This window comes from Lycorma delicatula, chromosome 9, assembly GCF_047948215.1.
Source record: "Lycorma delicatula isolate Av1 chromosome 9, ASM4794821v1, whole genome shotgun sequence".
Taxonomy (NCBI): Eukaryota; Metazoa; Arthropoda; class Insecta; order Hemiptera; family Fulgoridae; genus Lycorma; species Lycorma delicatula.
Window position 1 is genome coordinate 98,201,729 of NC_134463.1, and position 24,113 is coordinate 98,225,841.

Below are 24,113 nucleotides of genomic sequence, written 5' to 3' on the forward strand. Positions count from 1 at the left end.
ATAATTATTATTTATTGATATTATTCTCATAACCATGAGGATAACGCACAGTGGAGGAGTTTAGGGGGGTGGAGCCCTCTGGGTAAATGAGAATGGCAACGGAAGCAAATATGGCGAGGGAAGCGTATGACCATGGGGGTAGGCTCCTTGGCCTCAGGAGTCCCCGAGAAACCCATGATCGGCTCCGGGATTCGCCTGGGCTGACCTGAGCCCCCGAGGGTCCAGGTTCTGTCTAGACGGGCCGGCTAGTATCTTCATATTAAGTAACGATAAATTTCACAGATCGATAGATCGATTCATAAATCAATCTTGTTTTGATTTTATTATCAAGTAATCTAACTATTCAAATAAATTGTCTTCCCAGCGAATTTTTTACCGACCCTTTTCGATGAAAAGTACGGTATTACCATCACTTGCATGGCGGGATAGTAGAGTGAAAATAGATTTTCTTTACGTTTTTTGAGATATGAGGCGTACTAAACTACCTTTCACTTAAACTGTGGTTTCCTTATATTATAGGCCTATATATAAAATTTTGTGACTCCAAAAATATATAAAATTTCCAAAACTACTAGATAAATTTCGTTGAAATATAGATATGCTGTAGGCGTGTATCTTAAGTTGTCCATGTGGAAACTTGATGAGGATTGTTGAGTCGTTCTTGAAATACGCTCAATTTAAGATAAAAAAAATAGAGCGGGGCAAGTGTGATTCGTGGTTCATTATGATACTGCAAATTGGATAGTTGACGTTTGCGGACAAGATATCTCGGTGCAACGAGGTATATGCGGTATCTATTGTTGAATTAAACATGACTTATTTATCCAAGTACTGTATTTTTATTTAAAAAAAAAATTATTGCAGTGCTTCTTTGATTTTTAACTATTTTTTTATTTTTACTATTACTTACATTTGACAAAAAGTCTGTCTCCTTGCGCAGAACGACGAAAGAATCTTTTCTCTGTTCATACTGTACTTTTCCCAGTTGCAATTAAAAGTTAATAATTCTTATTCGTTATCTTTTTTAAAATAACGAATAAGAATTGAAAGTTCTCCTTTCAGATAACTTAAAATTGTAGATGCTTAAGTTAATTTTTATATCATTATGACATATAGCCTGATGTATTTCTAGAAAATATTTTACAACTTTGATTGTTTACAACAAAAAAACGAAGGCATTTATGGAGAGAGGGTTTTCGCCATCGTTTTACGTCTAATGTTTTACATTAAAATCACGTAATTATATTAGATGTCCACTTTTCTGTATAAAAAAAAAATAGTTTCGATGTGGCGGATCGAAGGTGGCTGACAAATACACCATAAAATAGTAATTTGGTAACTATGTACATCGGCACTTTTTCTGCCTCCTAGTATCTCCTCAGTTGAAATATGAAACCGTTTCCATACTTTAATATCACTCTGTGTATAACGGAATTTTACGATCGCGTTCTTATCTAACGTTAAATAATACTAATCATTAAATAAAATAAATCTCCAAAAATTGAAAGAAATAGGTAAGTGCACAAAAAATATATGTATGTATGTATAAATAAAAAATATTTATATAATTCAATTCTTAAAATAATTATGATTCTTTAAATTCGGCTCCAAATTAAGAGTTGATAAGATTTCGTTTTAATTAATTCGTTAGCATCAATTTAAAAAAATATATATTTTCGAAATTTTTAGAATTGAATACTATTAATATAAAGAGTGGCGCACGAAATATCCAACATTTGTTTTTGTTAAAAAAATATTTATCCGAATCGCAAGACAGAAAAGTAAAATAAACGTGTTTACTATATACCTGGAGATTATATTCTGCATATTACATATTCAATATGACCACCATCACGTCTAGCAATTACTTCAACGCGAACTCCTATGTTGTAAATAACTCGATGACACATATTCTCGGTTATCTCGTTGCACGCCTCAGTGATCAGCACTCACAGTTCCAATGCTGTACAAGGATGTTAATGGTAAATCTTTTGCTTTAGAAATCCCCAAAGAAAATAATCACACGGATTCAAATCGGAACTGATCGGGGGCCAGTTCTGTCCACACACAAAACGATTAAGAAATCGGTTTGAAATGACGTTTGCGTTAAACTTTTCATGCAGAAAGTCTAAAACAACATTAGTTGTGTGCGGTGTGGCTCCATCCTGCATGACCACACATTTTCTAATTGAAACTCGTTTGTAAGAAACTGAGGAACAAAATTATTACGCAGCTTGTTTAGATAACGTTCACTATTTACTGTGTCTTCAAAAAAGAATCGTTCTATAACCCCGTGATTTGAGATTGCGGCCCTTACCGTAATTCTTGGAACGTGATGCATCTTTTCATAAAGCTCGAGTGGATTTTAGAAAGTCCAAAAACGTACATTTTGTTTATTAACAATCCCGCCTAGGTGAAAATGTGCCTCATCTGAAAACCAAATATTTTTCAACAATACGTCCAGAGCCCGTTCAGCGAAAGCTTTGATGTTTGTTGTCGACCGTTAATTTAAGCAACACTTATTTATACGGATACAAATGCAAATCACTTTTTTAAAATTCGTTGCACAGATCGCCAAGAAATCCCAAGTTGTGCTACTGCTGTTCTTGTTGATATACCCGGACTCCTCAGCAACGCTGCTGTGACGGCTTCGATATTCTATGGAGAACGAACATCGACAGTCCATTCGCGATTACTCTTAAATACTGAACCATCGCTATTAAATTTTTCGTAAAGTCTAAGTATTGTTTTAAATGAAGGCGACCACCGAGTTTGAAAATGTGTATGAAACCGTCTAATGTAAGGACCACGCTTTTCGTTTCATTAAAAAACAACGCAATCTTTATGCGTTGTTCAACAGTCAGTGTTCCTTTGTCAGCCATCTTGGTACGATACACAAACAGCGCACTTGGAAAGAGAAGAAACTAATATTCATGAACTGTTGCCAACATAAAACACATTAATAATTATTAACTAAACAATTATTGCCAAAATAAGTATTAGATCATTTCGTGCACCACTCTAAATTTTAATGAATTTTTTAAACATGGTTATTTCGTTAATTTTATTTTATTAACGATGTTCATACAGTGATTATTGTCATTTATCTAGGTGTGTATTTGGTCATATGGTTTTAATTAATAAATGGCTGTTACCTAGCTTTAAAACTTAAAAGTAGCTAGCTACTTTAATAGGCGGTTAGGTGGTATAATGTGAGAAAAAAAGCTTAAATTAAGGTTTTTTAAGCGTTATATATTATATAGATTAAATTTTAGTGTAAAGAGAAACATGTAATATTATAATATGGTTGGATTTTTCTACGAGAAAATTCTTATCAAAAACTGGATAATATGTTTCCTTTAATAAATTTTCTCCTAATGTTTTACTGTGATTATAATTTTTGCTATTAAAACTAGAATTTATTTAAGAAAAAATATCTAAATAAGTAAAATTCAGGATGACGAATTAACAAAAAAGGTGCTTTGATAATTATATATAATTAAGCATAGAAAATTATCAAATTTATACTACAACTTAAAATATATAACAATATTGTTGTTAATTGACAATATAACCGATTAAAAGATTTAGTTAAGAAGACAGTTACATCCCTTGGGATGTGAATGACAGGGAAAATAAAGGGGTTGAGCTAGAGAATCCCTGGAGAAGAAAAGGGTTGTACTATGTCCAAAGATGTCTACAAGGGTTGAACTTGTTTCCCTTGAGATACTCTGCCACAGGAAACGTGTTTCCTTCAACCCTCCCACAATGCTTTCTTGATAGTAGCAATTCTCTAAGGGTGAACTTTTAAAGTAAAATGTTTATTCTTAGGCTTTATATATATAAAATTTCATCATTAGACGATGTAGTTTATTACTAAATAAATTTAATCAGGTATTTAAATAAAAGTAAACTGGTGATTATTTATAATTTTTATTTAATTGTCTAATGAAAAATTAGCAGTTACTGAATGATAAAAATATCTGTGATTAAGTCAACTCATATTTTTTTTAATAATTTTTGTAAATTATTGAAGACTTTTGTCAAATTTTTAACCACGAAATTCTAGAAGTTGAATTCCATCTTAGAATGTCATTTTTAATAATTTCTAACCAAATTATTACGTACGAATATTTTCGGGACCTTTTTCGGTAACCGGGTAGAAAAAACTACCACTCTTTTCTTTTCTTTTTTTCAAAGTTTCCTGTAATAAATAACACATAATCATAACTAAAAAATGCTATTGGGTTACTTAGCAGAGATGTTATAAATATAATTTAACGAAATTTAACCTACGTCGCTCTGCTTGCTAACCAAGATTAATTAATAGTAATATTTTGATTATTTAAATAATAAATAATTGCATAATTACTAAATTTATTATTTAAATAATCAAAACATTAATGTTAATTAGTCAAGGTTAGCGAGCGTAGGTTAAGTATGGTTAGATTATATTTGTAATATCTCTGCAAAGTAACCTAATAGCATTTTTTTAATTATGATTTTTTTTTAAATTTATTACAGCAATGTTTCTCAACCTGAGGGGCGTGATAATACTAAATGGGGGGGGGGGGGGGGGGGGCACGAGCATATCGAAAAGAAAATATTATTTTAAAAAATCTATTAATTTACTGAAAGGAAAGCATAACAAAATACATTCTAATATAATAAATAGCAAAAGACACATTTACACTGATATAATACACTTATAAATAGGATTGTATCAGAACAAAAAAAATTATTTTTCTATATTTAGCTAAGATCTATATTTTCTCTTCAAAGCAACCACCGCAGAAAATCTGGTTTTACAAAGGTAGGATGTTGAAAATGGTAATAGTATATGAAATGATCTTGTTTTCAGTGCAGAAAACTCATCATCCACCCCTGCCAAATTTATTATTAAATTGTTTTTTGATTTCACCACTTGCCGTGAAGTTTATGAAGATTTCATCTTCGGCAGTTGAGAGCCCTTCGGGAGAATTTTGAAATGGATCATTAACCCACTCATAATTTGCTACCAAATTGTCAGCAGGAATAAAATTCTGTGCCAGCATGACTAAATGATTCTCAATGGTTACAAAAACAACTTTCACATGTTCTTCAGCCTTGTAAGTTTTAACACATTCAACCACATTTACAAACATTTCTAGGTTATTTGGTTTTAAATTTCTTTTCTACAATTCCAGTTTTCTACAAAAAAACATTAACTTTATCACTCGTATCCTACATATGTGAATTTGCTCCTTGGAATTGAAGATTTAGGGTATTTAATTTCTCTAATATGTCGACCAAGTAACTCAATTCAAGACTCCATCTCAAAACTTCTCCACTTCCGGTCGGTTATCCTGTTCTAGAAAAATGGTGATTTCATCTCATAATTTATAAACACGTTGCAAAAAATTCCCACATGATAACCAACTTGTCTCGCAATAAAATAGCAGTGCTAAATGTACTGCACCCATATCTTTACAAAGTGCAGAAAAGATTCTTCATTTTAGAGGTCTCATTTTTATATAATTTACTACAGTTACAACCGTCGTTAGCACAATATTCAGTCAAGGACTCATTTCTTTGGAAGCCAGAGCTTCTCTGTGGATCATGCAATGTGTCAAGATACACTGTGGAGATTTTTTATCATAAGTACTTGTATACTTTGGAATCTTCCAGACATTGAACGAGTACCATCAGTGCATATTCCGACGCAATTTTTCCACTCTATGTTTGCCTCGTTTATAAAATCATTTAAGATAGAAAATAATGCCAGTGCTGTTAGTTCTATTGGTTTGTATAAAAGTAGTTTTTCTACTGCTAATATACTATCACAAAATCGAGAATGGGCAATGAAATGACCATCTTTATTGCTATCTGTTCCCTCATCAAGCTGAATTGAAAACAATTTCTCACGCAACTTCCCGAAAAGCTGATGCTGTACATCTTCAGCTATAGCACCAATTCGACGGGCAACAGTATCATTTGATAGAGGTATGGACTGCAATGTTTTGGCAAAATTATCTCTAAACATAGTTTCTACAATCTAAATTGCAGGTGGCAAAATAAGCGCTTCAGCAATGGCGTGAAGATTTTTATATCTGGCTATTTTGTATGAAACTTTGTAAGAGGCAAGTAAAGCTTTTCCATTCACAAACTTTTTTTTTAAAAAATGATATTTACTTTTCGTATGATTTTAATTTTAATTCGAAGAATTCTCTGGGTTTGTTAACGTGCTCGCTATGAAGCGTTCCCAAATGTCGTTTATTAGGTTTCATGCTGTCTGTTGCCAAACGTTTTGAGCAAATGAACGGGCCTTTCTTCCTCATTTACTTCAGTACTAGTAAACCCAAAATTTAAGTATTCTTGAGAATATTTAGGTGATTTTATTTTTAGAACCACGCTCGTCTGTGCACTTGTTGGTGTTTCACTATAGTCTAATGCTCGCTTACGCCTACTTAAAAATTTATCCATGATTCTGTATATAACCTCTACCGTGAATCGCAATTAACACGCATATTACAACATACACATTCCCGACAGATTCGTTAGCGGTAGAAGGATCGACTCGACAGACTGGCTGGAATTGAAGAGGTGCAGCATTTATACACGTTTGCGCAGACGGTCGCACAGACGTCCCAGAATGTTCGATACAAATCGAAACTTCTCGCGAAGCCGCGAGAATGTCCAATATGGTGGACGTAATACAGAGAGCAATAGAAAAGGATCGATTCTGGTTTTTTCAATGCAGCGGATCGGTGTTGCCAAATAGTAATAAGTTTACTTATTCTTGGTAATTTATAAGGTTTGTAATTAAGGTCGTAGTGTAGCTTTAGCGTCAAAATACTCAAAATACATTATTATTGTATAATAGGGGGGGCGCGATTAAAATTATGATTGAAGATTGGATTGCAAATAATGAAAGGTTGAGAAAGCTGTATTACAGGAAATACAAGTATATTTCAGATTATTTGATTATTAAAGAACAAGAAAATATCGGGTTATTTTGTAAAAAAAAAAGAAAGAAAAAGGTGGTACCTGCTTACCGTAAAACATCTATATTCTATTTTACGCCAACAATAAAATCATTACTATATCGTGATAATACACTTCGTGGTACCCAGCGAGAGCACAGTTCCGATAATTTAAGCGTACAGACACAGTTTCATAGAGAATAGTTTGAAATTAAAGAAAATTCGTTTCACAGCGATGAATTCGTAAACCGATTTTCATGGACTTATCCATTAACTGTCTAGACCGTATAACCAGTAATGACAGACGGTCGTCCACTCCGCGTCACATCATATACGATTGTACGGCCATCTTTAAATGCTCTAGCCATTTTCTCCGTTCCATCGGACGTAACGTTATCCCTGAACTCTTCACTAATCTGTCGTTGAATTTCGGCCGCTTTCGTACTTCTTGCATTTAATAAACGAATTACAGGACGTGTTTTAACTGTTGGCGGTACCGTCTATAGTCAAGCGTAGGAAACAAAGATTAACAATCACTTAATGACGTCTGAGTAACATGTAGTTACTCAGTAAACATGCGCAAAACGACGAAGCCGCGCGGCAGCAGACATATATCAAAACGGTACTTAAAAAATATACCTCACATTTTACGTAACGTTTCAATAATATATTAGTTTTCCGTCTACATAGCACTAAAGCAGAGTTATAGCTCTAAAGGGAAAAGGATTGTAATTGTTTCAATCTGGGAATATGCTGTTTTCACCGAATTCTTGACGTTTTGACACCTAAGGAACCCAAAAAACCGGATGGAAATTTTCCGAATGTTAATGTTCGTATGTACGTGTGTGTATTCGGTTTCGGCTTCTAAATGATCTTATATCTCCAGAACTATTGGACCGATTTTGATCAAACTTGGTCAGATTACTTCTATATATTGGGCAATGATGCCATTAAATTTTCAAATTAAACGGTCAAGGGAGTGAGGCTGTAGAGCAAGGAAGCGAGATTTCGCCTAATTAAGGTCATATTTTTCTTAGGCACATTTGTTAACAATTAAAAAATAACAATATTAGCAAAAAAAATTTTGCAAAATCGCACCCCTATCTCAGAAAGATGCTCTTAACTAGTTGCTATTTTTATAAATGTTAGGATATTACAACGATGGTATCACCGCTAAAATCATAAATATAATGTGGGCATCACCCCATTAATTATTACTCTGAATTGTAAGTATGGTAGATGTTATCACCAAAACTATAGTAGGTAAACCAACGTGACACCATTTTATCTTGAAAATAGCCGGACCATTCTCATGTATAAGTATCTTCTTTCATGCTTACTCAAAGAAATTGTAAAAGTTAACTGGTTTAACTTTAGATGAAAGGTGTACCTTACTTCTTTTATATACACCAGATTTGTATGAAATGTTATAGTATAAGAGAACAAATTAATGCACTCCGTCTGTGGAAGATATTGATTTTTCTAGGCTCCACATTATACGAATATAACCATTCAGTAAGAAGAATGAAGAATTACAGCATTATGATTCTTTACCTGGATCTTTATTATCTTTTTTGTTTAATTTAAAAATAAATAAGTTGCTACTTAGGGATATATCTTTAAAAATTTGAAACCGTATTTATATTATAAAAGAATATATATATATATATATTTAATATTATGTATTGTTTACACTTAGTTTTTGCGCGACTTTAAATTACAACTAATACGAGATCTGTTCAAAAAATAACCGAACTCTTTAATTACGCGCCAATGGAGTTATTATGGTTACGTAATAAATCTAATTATAGTTACGTTACCGCACGTAATTATAGTTACGTGCGGTTGGCAGTGCTGCATTCCCCACAACCTCCTCTTTAATCAAATGATTAAAGAGGTCTCGTTTGTTGATATCTCGTTTAGTTTTTGTGTTATTGTTTGAGTACAACTTGTTTAAGTGTTAGTAGGGATTTTTGTTTGTTACGTGCGATTTTTTAGTGATTGAATCTTTGTCTCAGTGTCGTAGCCGCAAACCCGGCTTTCGTCCCCCGTTACGATTTTTTGCATGAATGTTTCATCGTCATCGGCTTGTTCAAATAGTTTCAGTCAAAATGTTATGGCGTAATCCAATCGAGATGCTAACCCTTTCTGCATGTTCTCTGACAGTCAATCGGCGATTTGCACGCACCAGATCGTTGATTTTCTGAACATGTGTGCCATCAGTTAATTCGAAGGCTTTCTTGGTCGAGGGTCATCTTTAATTGACCGACGACCACCTTTAAATCGTGAAAACCGTTCGCAGCATTGCGTACGACCCAGAGAACCATCTCCATAAGCTTGTTTCAAAATTTTAAAAATTTTTGTGAAAGTTTTCCCCAGTTTTACGCAGTTTTTCGTTGCATCTTTGCTCCCGAGAAACGCACATCATAAAAATAACACTAACACTTAAACATGTTACATTCAAATAACAATAACACGAAAACTAAACTAGATATCAACAATGCAAGAACATTTTCTTACAGAGTAGGTTATGAGGAACACAATGCTGCTAACCGCACGACACTAAATATCTCCGTCGGCACGTAATTAAAAAAGTTCGGTTACTTTTTAAACAGACCTCGTATTTTACTTATGCAGATTATTTAATTGACTCGGATTAGTTTTTTTATCTGTCTCCAAGTACATCAGGCCAATAGAAAGTGTTCCACGAGTTAAAGTGAAACTAGTCGATATGTTATAAAAAAAAATTGCGTGAATATATTAATACAAACCCAATTTGTTTTGCACGCAATAGTGTGCCTTATACAATATTAATTATATAGATTTATATTATACCAGAAAATTAGGTGTTTACTTTACCGGCTATAAAGTTATGCGATATAGCTATACATTTTACAACGTTAAGTATGCTAAATGGATCAATAAAATTTTGCACGTCAGGATTTTTGTAGATCTTGATGTTTCATGGCTCCTTCTAACCAAAAAAATTAATTTTAACAAAAAAATTCTGAAAGGATGTATATATAACATACTTATGCATTTATATATGTTGGCACGAGTTTTCTATATTTAGAGAATTGATACCGTTTAATTCTATTCACTATTGGTCAAGCGGCCAGGGAGAAATGGTTCTTTTACTTTTTTTTTTTTTTTTTTTTGTCTTCAGTCATTTGACTGGTTTGATGCAGCTCTCCAAGATTCCCTATCTAGTGCTAGTCGTTTCATTTCAGTATACCCTCTACATCCTACATCCCTAACAATTTGTTTTACATATTCCAAACGTGGCCTGCCTACACAATTTTTCCCTTCTACCTGTCCTTCCAAAATTAAAGCGACTATTCCAGGATGCCTTAGTATGTGGCCTATAAATCTGTCTCTTCTTTTAACTATATTTTTCCAAATGCTTCTTTCTTCATCTATTTGCCGCAATACCTCCTCATTTGTCACTTTATCCACCCATCTGATTTTTAACATTCTCCTATAGCACCACATTTCGAAAGCTTCTAACCTTTTCTTCTCAGATACTCCAATTGTCCAAGTTTTACTTCCATATAAAGCGACACTCCAAACATACACTTTCAAAAATCTTTTCCTGACATTTAAATTAATTTTTGATGTAAACAACTTATATTTTTTACTGAAGGCTCGTTTAGCTTGTGCTATTCGGCATTTTATATCGCTCCTGCTTCGTCCATCTTTAGTAATTCTACTTCCCAAATAACAAAATTCTTCTACCTCCATAATCTTTTCTCCTCCTATTTTCACATTCAGTGGTCCATCTTTGTTATTTCTACTACATTTCATTACTTTTGTTGGTTCTTTTACATACATTTAAATCATGTTAATTTAAACCAATATTTGTTTCGGTTCCGCCTGGCAGCTGATGAGCTGTTCGTCTGCGGGAAGATCCAGTCAAATTAACACGTGATATTTGACTGCCCTGCTCTTGGGGGGTCAGAGACTGGGCCACCCTGGAATTTAGAGGTCAAGGGGAAAATTGGCCACTCACAAGCGGCGAGTCAATCTGGCGAGAGCCGCATTGTCGGACCGTTTGGGAGTTCCTTGATGCGGTTGCTTTGTTCAACCGACATCAGTAGTTTACCTCAGGGGAAAAAACTCTTTCCGCACCTCTGCGGGAAGCTAACCTAGAGATATATATGACTGACCATCAGCCAATTAAGGTTCCAAGCGCTTTAATATGGTGGACAGGTACTTGCTGGCATTCAGCGATCCAGGCGTGACAGCGAATTGCTGTCTAAACGAAATGAATTTTATTTAATGTATGTCATATATAGTTTTAGTAGTTGACGGGGTGCGCCTACCCATTTTAGCAAGTATATCACAAGTGAGCGGTTGGGACACGTAAGCCGGTGGTGTATGGCACCGCACTTAGTTGGCTCACGCTATTTGGTAAGCTCTAGGAGCTATTTAGGATACGGACCGCTAAACTGTTTCGAGGCTCAGTAGCTTTTTGTGTCACAGAAATTTGGTCGTATGTTTTAAGGCCAACGAATGAGTTGGTGACGGGAGAAATGCCAAGCAAACCAACACATTTAAGTTTTGTTTTTAATAAACTTCAAAATTCTTACTTTTATATACAGTTTCTGTAGGCTTTATTCATACCATTTTATTCAGAATCAAATTCTCTACAAATCTTTTGTAGAATACTTTTATATATTTATTACTTATCAATGTTTTTGTATTTTAGCGATTGGTGTTATCATAGCTGATTTTTACCCTTTATATGTGATTATTCTTTGTTGTAATTAAAAATCATGCTTTAATATAATTTTGGAATCATCAAACATAAACCCGTTCTCAAAATAATCCATTTAAAAAAATTATAATTTCGGGTGATAAAAACCATCCTTGAGTACTCCATAGGCAGTCCATGACCATAAAGTTAAAAATGTTTACTCGCTCATACTTTTTATGACTAAATGTTTTTATTTTTGGAATATATTCCTGTAGTAAAAACGACTTTGGATTTAAATGAACGTATCCTAGTTAGTATTTATATAATGACGGCAGATTATGTAAAGCGCCGTTAATTAAAAGAATTTTTTTCAATAACAAAGATTAGTAAAGAATATAAGTAGGCCTATGGTATATAAAAATAAATACAATGTCCCACGAAGAAAGGAGAAACTTTCAAGACATGTTCTACTGGTGAAAATAATGAAAAAAGTTCACATAAACATAGATTTGGAAACGCTTTGTTTTTTAATTACGACTAGCAAGATTCACCGGGATTTCAGTTCTTCTAATAAAAAGAAGCCCTACTGTAATTTTTTTGACCAAAATTAAGGATCAAATTCGATAGTTTCTTATGTAATTTGAACTGGGAAATAGGATAAAACAGATCCCAGAAGTGTAACTCCAGTAGTTTTTAAGATATCTGACGTACAAAATTCGTTGTCGAAAAATTAAACTTTTTAGGTTTGTAGTACAGTAGCTTCGTTAAAGGAGTAATGAACACGGGATTGTAGGGCAGCCAAATGACTATTGAAGGCCAGGAAATGGATTTAATAGAAAAAAAAATTGTATACTAGAAGGAAAAATTCAATAAAAATAACAATTTATGAGACTTAAAATTTTATTTTAAAATTTATATCTTATATTAATTAGATACTGATATATCGTTTTAAATAAGTTATTCTTACACATAAACAAAGATATCTATCTATAAATATTTTTTTTATTAATTACATTATTCTATAACATAATTAAATTTTTATTATAATTAATTATCTGAAAACATAAATTTTATAATAAAACATTTATTTATTCATTTATTTAAATATACACATTTATTATGTTTAGGAACATTTCTGAATACCTATAAATATTTTATATATAATAATATATTATAATTTATTCATATTTTAGAAGTCGCATCCATATATCATTAATTATTATACGAATTTACACAACAGCTCCGTTATCACTTTTTCTAAGAAATCATTCCTCTTTGTTCCCGAATAAAAGAAATTTAAGAAAAACAAAATGTTTATAAAAATTACAACGTAGATATATTATACAGTAATTGCTTCCTTCCTTTAATAAAAATGCGCTTACCCAACTACCTTAAACTGATGTATTTCGGTAACAAAGTAGCTCGGCCAATAAAAAGAACGCGTCTATAACATATGTTACATCTGATTGTTTTAATAAATCACTTTCGCTTCAATTTTTTTTTACATATTTTTTTTTAACTTTGATTCTCCGCTTGTTTATTTAATAGATTTTAACATTATACAGTACTCTTTTAAATGAAATTAATACATTCTAAAGAATACAGAAAAAATATATTAAGTTATTTATTCTCTTAATAAAACTTTTCTCTATATTTCTTAGAGGCAGATCTGTGTGAGTTCTGTTTTTGTAAGATCTAATCTTTTTTTTTTTTTAATTTGGGAATTAGCTTTTGAAAAATATTTATTGTTCCTACTATGCAAAAAATAATAGTCATTTTTGTTTTTATTAATTGCATTATCGTATATTTTTTTTATAGTCGTAATCAACAATTAAAGCCATTAGCTACTCATCAATAACTGTGTGAATGTACCGGTAAATGTGTAGTCAGTGTGTAGACAGACTCAGGCCTATCATTACTGTTACGTTTGTTAACTGAAACGACCAAGCTACCAAAGAACACCGGTATCCACAATCTAGTATCTAAATCCGAATAAAATCATATTCTATGTTATTCTTTATTATTTCTATATACTATTATTATACTCTTAATATAGTAGAGGAGTTGAATTTTTGGCTTTCATCCGAAAGGTTCTGAATTTGAATCCTAGTGATATTTATCGTTTTTCATGTTTCACAAAAATTCACTTCTTTTATAAAAAAAAAGGACTAAGGTCCTTCCTATAAGGCTTGTAGTCAACGGAGAGAGAATAAAAAAATAAATATTACTATTTTTGGCTTTTGATATCATATTTTTAAGAGAAAGTACTACTTGACGAAACGATGCATTTATTCAGCTGGTACAGGAGTTATGCAAGATTGATTGTATACGAGAAAATTTTAATTATTACAAAAAAATTAAAGCAGTTTGTATAAATCGATCGCGATCTATTTTAAAACCTTAAAATACATTTAACTTCATGGAAAATTATTCATTCATCTTCCATCGGTCATATTCTTAATCCTTTTTAATATTTAAAGCGAAGTAATTTATGAGCGACTTCTAACATTTTATGTTACGATTAATTTTATATTTACAACTTTCAAAGGTATCTATTTATTTTATACATTATATAAATACTTTTTTTATTCTACACATTTATCTTGTAATTATAATTAAATACTATAATTATTTTCTGATGAATTGTGATTTTTCTAAATAAAATAATTAACCTATACATGTGCAAATGCTTATAAATTACGTTTTTATTTTACAATAATATTTTATTTTTACTATATTAATTAAATTGTATTTTACATTTTTTTGCGTTGCAATTAATTAATTAATTAATTAATGACAATTACTAGATTACAAAGTATTTTTCCTTTTATTACAGATTTCTTTGTTTTTTTTTCTTAGTATTAGTTAATGTAGATCATTTATAGAACATAATATTTATTTCTTTTTTATATTTTAAATAAAATTTATTTTTTAAATAAGTAAAAATAAACCGACTAAAAATATCCTACTGTTTTTGTTGCCATGACGTTCAGCGATTATAATTTAAAAAATTTAACTTTGTAACGACGATATAACCGAATCAAAATTTATAATAAAGAAAAAAATATTAAGGTTTTATTTTTATTTTTAAGTCATCTTTGCTATCGTCTTTAGAGGACAGTTTTCCCCTGGTTTCAACTGATATTACCTACTTTCTGGTGGTTTGCAACATCTGCCAACCATCTCATAAATACAAATTACAAAATCCAACAACAATTTGGCATTTTATACGCATACATACTCTCTCTCTCTCTCTCTCTCTCTCTCTCACTCTCTCTTTCTCTCTCTGCCTGTCTATAACACACACTGCATCTAAATAGGTTCAGCCGTTGAGCTGCTAAGGTGGAACAAACATACACACACACACTAAATACATTACACTCCAATTTGGGCAGTCGTGTAAAAATAATTATATCTTTACATATTTGAAAATTATGATATACTAATACACAACAACGAAATAATATAACACAATACCCAGTTCAGATCCAACATACACTTCCACCACATTCTAAATAAGTGTCTATCTTATTAAAAGTAAAACAATTCTGTTCACACTAACATCACCTGACGTCAGACTGACTACAGCAGCACCAGTCGCAGAAGATGGTTGTAAAAACGACTGATAACATACTGCAGTGAGTTATTAAATGTAATTTGTGATAAAGTTTGGTTCATTTTGTCATTATAATGGTTTATATTTTTAAAATAAAAATGCTCTAATAAAATTTCTGGAAAGTTTTTTTATGTTTATAGTAATTTTTTGTTTAAGTGGATATTTAGTGTAATATTAAAATATTGTTAAACAAAAACCTTTTATGTATAGAAGTAATCAAAATAATATCAGCCTTTCTAATAAAAACTAATCGTTTTATTCAGTATTTTCTAAATCTTGAAAAAAAAAATTATCTGTTTAAAGATATACGTTAAATGTAGGTGATTACAACCTAGCCGTTTCTTCTTTAATATCTTAATTTTACTTTAAAACAGTCTAAAGTAATACAAACTTTAGTTTACGTGAGTTTAACCGTTTTTATTTTTTTTTTTTCTTAAATATTTTAGAATTAATTTGTCCGTACGATAACAATTAGTTTAAAAATACGCGTTTAATTTCATTATTTTTATTAAAAATAACTGAAATATAATATGAAAATAATAATAATGATAATATAAAAATTTAGAAATGATAATATGAAAATTTCATATGATAGCGTATTTTCTTTGAATAAGTTTTAATTTTTAATTCTTTTTCACTTTTTTTTCCAATTATAAGTAAAGATGTTTTGTTTTCTAGACAATTATTAAATAAAGGTAATATATTACTTAAAATTTGAAAAATAAATTTCCTAGAGAGAAAGATGTTTTAAATATCGATAGTTATTGAACTGTGTTCAGAGAGAATATATCGATCAAGTTGATAAAAATACAGGTGGCGCCCGAAATGAACCAACATTTGTTCTGGAAATAATTGTTTAGATTAGTAAATTATTAATGTATTTTATGTTGACAGAAGTGGCAGCAGTTGGTGCTTTTACAAAGACTGTTTCGTACACATTTTCAAACTCGGTGGTCGCCCTCATTTAAAACAATACTTAGACTTTACGAAAAAATTTAATAGTGATGGTTCAGTATTTGAGAGTAAGCGCGAACAGACTGCCGATGTTCGTTCTCCACAGAATGTCGAAGCCCTCAGAGCAGCGTTGCTGAGGAGCCCAGGCATATCAACAAGAAAAGCAGCAACACAACTTTATCTGTTCCGCGAATTTTAAAAACTGATTTGTATTTGTATCCGTAGAAATAAGTGTTGCTTAAATTAACGGTTGACAACAAACATCAAAGCTTTCGCTGAACGGGCTCTGGACGTATTGTTGAAAAATATTTGGTTTTCAGATGAGGCACAGTTTCACCTAGGCGGGGTTGTTAACAAACAATATGTACGTTTTTGGGCTTTCGAAAATCCACTCGAGCTTCATGAAAAAATGCATCACGCTCCAAGAATTTTGGTAAGGGCCGCAATCTCAAATCACGGGGTAATAGGGCCATTCTATTTTGAACATACAGTGAACAGTGAACGTTATCTAAACATGGTAAGTAAAAAGGGTTTCGATTAAAAAACGAGTGGTTCATGCAGGGTGGAGCCAGACCGCACACAGCTAATGTTGTTTTAGACTTTCTGCACGAAACGTTTAATGCAAATATCATTTCAAACCGAATTCCTTGAATCCGTGTGATTATTTTCTTTGGGATTTTTTAAAGGAAAAGACTTTCCCTAATCATCCTCGTACAGCGATGGAACTGCGAGGGCTGATCTTTGAGGCATGCAACGAGATAACCGAGGATATGTGTCGTCGAGTTATTAACTACGTAGGAGTTCGTGTTGAAGAAGTTTCTAGACGTGATGGTAGTAATATTGAACATGTAAACGTAGAACATAATCTCCAGGTGTGTAGTAAAGATGTTGTATTTTATTTTCTTTATTGCGATTCAATTAAATATTTTTTAACAAAACCCAATGTTGAATCATTTCGTGCGCCACTCTGTAATTAAGTTGTATAGACTTCTTTTTTTTTACATACTTTTCTTTTTCTGTTTAGCCTCCGGAACCACCGTAAGATATAACTTCAGAGGATGATATGTATGAATGTAAATGAATATAGTCTTGTACAGTTTCAGGTCGACCATTCTTGAGCTTTTCTTTAACTTAGAATGGTTCAACCGTCATCAAATCTTGAAATCTTAATTAAATTCATTTCCCGTCGTCATATGACGGTGTAATTTTACACAGCGACGTAAGTCGGGTGACAATTCAGTATTCCAATGTTAATTTCATATATTTATGTATTTTATGTATAGAAAATTTATTTATAAATTGTCGTAGATACAAAGGAAGCATCTTTAGGAAGGCAGCTGAATCGATAAGATGTAGCTATCGATCCGATTTTAATTTTTAATTTTTACAGTCGATTCATTATGATTAGATCAGGTGGCTGTTGAAGCGAATTTTAACATAGCTACTGTAAATTTACCTTCTAAAATTTATTTACGCTAATCACGCTAATCTGACAGTTATATATAAACTGGAATCATTTATAATAATAATAGAAACTATTTCTCCAAGTTGTAATGTAGAATTAAACACCATATAAACATTTTTTCTTTGCTAAAGAATTAAAACAACTAAAAGTAAAAATTTACTTCTCAGTTTAAATATTTATAATTAAAAAAAAAAGAAAAAAAAATAGTGGTAAATTACCAATTTCCGAACAGATTTTATAATCTAATAGAATTTAATTTGTTAAAGTACGATTTAAAACAACTCAGTTCTGTGGAGGAAATAAAAAATGAATTGATATAATTCCTCGGAAATTTTAAAAGCGAGCTTTTCTTAAAAAAAAAAAAAATAAACTAAAAATAAATAAATAACATTAACAAAATAAACAAATATTAAAAGTAAAAAAAATAATTTTGTTTTCAAGAAAATTACTTTTAAAAAATTTTTCTTATTAATTGATCCTGGTATTTATTTCTTTCATATTCTTTTCTAAGCGTTTTGTTTTGAAGATTAGTTACAATTTTTTCAAAACATTTTTCTTTACTGAAACATGTTACAACGAATTTAATCCTACGTACACCTGTACTATAATATAATTACAAACTTTTTAAAAGTGGTAATTATCGACAAACAATTATTCTTTTTGAAAGAGATAATACTAATTTTGGAATAGCAATAAATTTAGGAAGTTTTATCCTTTGTGAATAAAACCATATTAAAACATTTCATCAATATTATAATTTTTTAATTATATATTTTATTCTTAGATGTAATTTTAGCATAGTTCTCTATTTAAATTATTGCTTCATTACCAGATATTACGATTTGTTTTTTGAACATACTTTTTTTTATTTAAGTTCAGAAAATCGAAGAGACGTAATTACACCCCAAAGATAAAATAATGAAGAAGTATACATTTTAAACTGTGATGTACATAGCAGTGTTACAATGTATTTGGCTAATAACAATAAAACTAGTAATGATTATTATAAAGTAATTTAGTAGTAATTAAAAAAAATATATATATATTTAATACATATATGTCATAAAATAATTTCTAGTAACGGTTTGAGAAAATTCGTATTTAATAAAATTTGTAGTTATTTAACAATTTATACGGAACGGGTACTGCTACAACTATGTATCTGGACAAATATCACTTATGTAATTCTATTTTACTGTAGGTATTAATTAGTTTAACTGAAAGTATATAAATTTTTAAATAAATACAAAAAACGAAGTTTTTTCCATATTTTGGTGGTTTTAGGATTACTAACAAAATACCCTTCTAATTTTGAATATCCGTCACGGGATTACTTTAATATGCTATAAAATTTAGCATTGTTAAAGTAATAAAGGTTTTTTCATTATGGTGAATGTAAGTATCATTTATATAAAATACTATCTATTACAAAATATATATTTTCAGAATATTTATTAGACTGGTATAATTCTGTATATTTAAAAAAATTAAATAATATCTTTAAGATATTATATATTTCATACGGTTTGGTACAAATGCAGACATAGTGGGTTAGAATTTTTACGGTAATGTATGGTTATTACAATATTAATAATCATACAATAAAAATTAATGTAGACATAAACCTATAAAGCTTCAGTATTTTTATAAATAAACTAATGCCAACACTAACGATTTAACATATTAAACGATTTCACTATAATTTTCACTGTGCGCAGAGTAAAATTATTTTTTACGATTTGCGCATTACAGTTTTTAATTTTCTGATCTTTATTATTGTTACATTTGTAATAATCTTATTAGTAGTTAATAGATTTATTTTGCATGAAACATTGATACACAACAAATTTCAGTGTGACAACTTATAAGTTAAAGCTACGTCACATCTGTTATTTTATTTATGATTTGTCTATTTTAATATTTATTTTAATTTTTAATACAGTCTGTTTCTGTTAATTTTTCATTTATCACATAGATGAAATTATGTTAAAAGTCTTTTTTTTCTAATAACACACAATTAACAGTAAAAACTATCCGTATATATTATACTTCACGTATCACGTGATTCTTCTTGAAGGTTCGTCGCAATAGGCGAATTACTTGTACTGCTCGTACCACTTATAACACAATTTTGAGCACTATTATTTAGACTTTCAGCCGGTACAAGACCTTCTTTCATCCTTTTTTTTTGCTTCATTCTTCGATTTTGGAACCATATTTTTACCTGAAACAAATTCTATTTTTAGTTACCGTATAATTATTTTATTAAAATTTTTTAACTATTTAATTATGTTTTTGGTTATCTAATTTCTATTTACTATTCCTTCAACCAATTAGGCGTAATTAGTTTATTATTTAATAGTATGTTTTTGTAAAGCTTTGCTTTTGAAAGAGGTTAAAAGCAAAACTTCTAACAGCTTTTAAGAGAGGTTAAATGAATTATTAACTTAGACGGTCGCTTCATTGTATTGTTTGCAGACAAACGTTAACTTCTTGTGGTTAGTAATTTAATAATATTAAAAACAAAAATTAATAGAATTTTCATATTTTATATTTCCGCTAGAATTATCATAATTATTTCCTGCCCTTCCTAGTTTTTTAAACATTTCGGGAGTACCTCCATTCTAAAAACTATTTTTAGCACTGAGTCTTCCTGAGTTGAAATTGTCGAATAAATAGTGATTCTAAGTTCCTCCCAATCACCACTCCCCTACTATCATGAGAAACGATTTTTGAAACTAATTCTTCTGATTTTTTATTTTAACAATTTAAAATTTTTAAATATTACATTGGATTGAGTGTTTACTTGCTCATTAATTCTTCTGATCTTTTTTTGGAATATTTGAAATATTTTAAAAAACATGAAAATACTCAAACTAAACTTAAAAGACAGGAGGGTATAATTAACGAGCAAATAAATATTCAATCCGATATAATGTTTAAAAATGTGAAATTTTTAAATAAAAAAACAGAAGAAATAATTTCAAGAAGCTGTATAACCGTTAGTTATAACGGGCAAAGCAGAAGAGGCTATGACAGTCAGGATTGAAAATGGGAGGAGCTATTCTCCTTCCATTTTCGGAAGAAGAGGAGGACATTCTTCGTCGATATTCATAGCGTAGTGGTAGCGTCTCAGTCTTTCATCCGGAGGTCCCGGGTTAAAATCCCAGTCAGGCGTGGCATTTTTCGTACCCTACAATTTCCATATTCCACGCACAAGCTTCAAGCTTATGTGGTGATATCATCAAGCAAAAAAAAAAAAAAAAATCGGAACTTACGAAGACTCAGTAGTGCTAAACGTAGTTTTGAGAATGTAGGTACTTCGAAAGTGTCAACTACGAATTTTAGTAACAATGCAAGGAAGGGCAGAAAATAACACTCGAATCAGAAATTAATAACTTAATATCTAAAAGAAATGAAAAAAACGAATGAAATTATTTTATTAGTAGAAATAGATTTCCAAACAATCATTTTAATGACGAAAAAACTTACCCCATAATATATTATGTTATAGCAATTTATACAGTATAGTTTTATTTTCCCAGCTGCAGCTCTATTGCTGCTGCAGATTCACAGCTATAAACAGAAAGTATTACCAAAAATGTTGGGTATTGGAATTTAGGCATACTTCGAAGTTTCATCCCCCACTTAATTAAACAAATCATAAAACAAGACACAGAAATATCTATGTACGTATGCGGTTTGGCCTTTATTTTGATTAATATCTCGGGACTGATTCAACAAGTATTCTTCGAAAAATGCTCAAAAAACCTTCTGTATATGGGCTACTGATGGCATTAATCTTTTTAAAAAACCTAAATAAGGGAGACGGGTATTTTTCGCCGCTTTTTAATTTTTGTACAGTAGAAGTAAGTTGAGTTTTAGAACGAAAGAAAGAACTTAAGTTATTTAAAATTTAAAGTTTTAAGTCAATCGTATATACGGGTGGAGATATTCACCATTATTTCTTAACAGCTTTTACCTTAAACTTCGAAAACCCGTTGAAAAAAAATTAAAATTTTGTAAAACCTTAGGCTATTTACCTCCTTTTTTAGCCTGACTTTTAGGCTAAAGCCTGAAAATCAGGTTTTCTGGAAAACCCATATTTTTTTTGCTCAATAGGATGTCAAAAAACAAAAATTTTCATGCGGACAAATCCCCTACCTCGCTTTATTTTCCCTTTGTTAGCCATTTGTAGATTTTAAAATTTATAATTTGTAACTTAAGAACGGATATAATGAAACTTGTACGTGAATCCAACAAAATTTACAAGAAAATAAGTAGTTTGCAAAGTTTACCTCTCAAAATTCAAAAATGGCAGCCAATTTTACTTCTAATCATTGATAGTTCTGTAAACATTAATTTTACTTATTAATTATTTTACTTGTATTTTTTTCTTCTTCTTTCGTTATGACAGCCTAAGGACCACTTGAAAATTCCATGTTCTTCTCCTTTGTTTCTTTACCTTCCAGTAATCTCATATTTTCGCTATGCGTTTTTTTTCTTTCCTTAGACCACTTTGTTCCTGTTCTCTTATCTCTCCTACCTTTGAATCCTTCTATTTTATACGAAACACATCCTTTTATGTTATTTATTCCTCTTTTCTGTTACTTCTTTCTAGATCTTTTTTTATCTCTTAGATCAACTTCTTTAACTTCTTTCCCCAAAGATACTTGAAAATCTGTTTTGTTAACCTGTTTACATTCATTCTACATAAGTGTCCAAAGAAAATCAATTTTATTTTTCTTATTATTTCCGAAATTTATTCTACATTTTTATGTACTAAATCATTACTTTTTATTTTCCAGCCTTCATTGCTTTTTAATGGACCTAATATTTTCCAAAAAATATTCTTCTCTCTAATAATTCTAATTTATAATTAAACGATAGGCATTTACAAGCATATAAATAATTTAATTAAAATATTCTGTTTTAATTAAATTGCATTTTTTGATAAGAATTTTGTGCAACAGATATCTTAGTTAGAACATACGCTCTTTGCATTCTATGAATCCTAATCTATGGCAAATTACTCTAATCCGTTTTCTTGGATTGTCTCTCCTAGATATTTAAACTCTTTAATCTTTTCTATGTAAATCGTATTCTTCTTCTCCAATTTTACCGGTGATATTTTGCATTCTTTTAGTTTCTCATTACAAATGTTAATTATTTTTTCCAACTAACAGTTAAAAAGAAGCGGAAATAAACCATCATCCTGCTAAACGTCTGTTTTAATTTTAATGGATTTAGAATTTTCTCCCATGAATTTAACTTTTGACGTTATGTTTGTGACAGTTTTACGTAGAAGGTTAAAAATATGGTGAATTTGAAATAAAAATAGCGAATTGTGTTATTGTATTAGATCAAATGTTTATACTTTGTTAGATAAAGCATTTTTCTGTGAACAAAATGAGATCTTATTTGTTTGAATCTGTTGTTAATTGTCTGGTATATGGCTAAAATCAAAGAAAATCGCTAAACTTTTGTGGGAAAACAGATACAGAATTGTCAGAATCCACATTTCACATTTTATTAATTTTCTTCAAATATCATTAAATATATATTGTATTAAAGCGACATATTTAATAAAAATATCTTCCTTATAAGGGAATGGTACAACGGTTTATTAATTTTTACACGAGATAAACAGTGTTACGTTCATTGCCCTCTAGTGAAATAACGCCAAAACTTCTATAAATACTCTGTATAAATCGATTTCTAAAATCTGTTATTGAATTGGTTATCTAAAATAGACTTTCAAAATTATTCTATGTATATTTTATAATCGATTTGTTACATTTAAATTCACGATAATAAAATCATGAATATTTAAAGAACCAATGGCGTATTTGAAATAAAAATCTGGCACGGACGAAGCATGGAAAATTATGTAACCCTGTTTGCCAGCGTTTTTTAACCTTGCACTGAACTAGATCTGTACAGGATGACCAGAAAATGGTATTTATCGCATAATTAGGGACTTTCTAGACATATCATGCAGTAAGGTTAAATTTAATGAGTCCCATTTTTTTACCGCAAGATGAATCTAAATATGGACCGAGCGTGCCGTTGAAAAAATTTTCAACTCTCATATCAAAAACACATATATCACGCAACCCTTTGTCGTCCAATCTTCTTTATGTTAAATTAATTACTATTAATTTCAAAGTAAATTAATAAAGTGAACTTTTATTGATAACTACAATCTTTATTTTATTTTTTGCTTGATATCGCCACATAAACTTTAAGCTTGTGCGTGGGATATAGAAATGGAATTTTGTAGCGTATGAAAAATGACATGCCTGACCGGAATTCGAACCCGAGACCTATAGATGAAAGCCCGAGACTCTGCCACTCCTACCATTTTGCATATCCGTGGCGAAATGGTAGCGTCTCTTTTAAATTTTTAAGTTTAAAAAT

General features: G+C 30.6%; 1 protein-coding gene across 1 annotated transcript in view; it reads right to left on the reverse strand.

The window, feature by feature from the left end:
- Positions 1-19,743: 19,743 nt before the first annotated feature.
- LOC142330721 (uncharacterized) overlaps positions 19,744-24,113 on the reverse strand; it is a gene marked incomplete at its 5' end in the record, with an annotated part of 163,899 nt that continues 159,529 nt past the window's right edge. The window contains one exon of the mRNA XM_075376167.1: positions 19,744-19,917. Coding sequence (XP_075232282.1) covers positions 19,744-19,917 — 174 coding nt within the window. The remainder of the gene's footprint in view (positions 19,918-24,113) is intronic.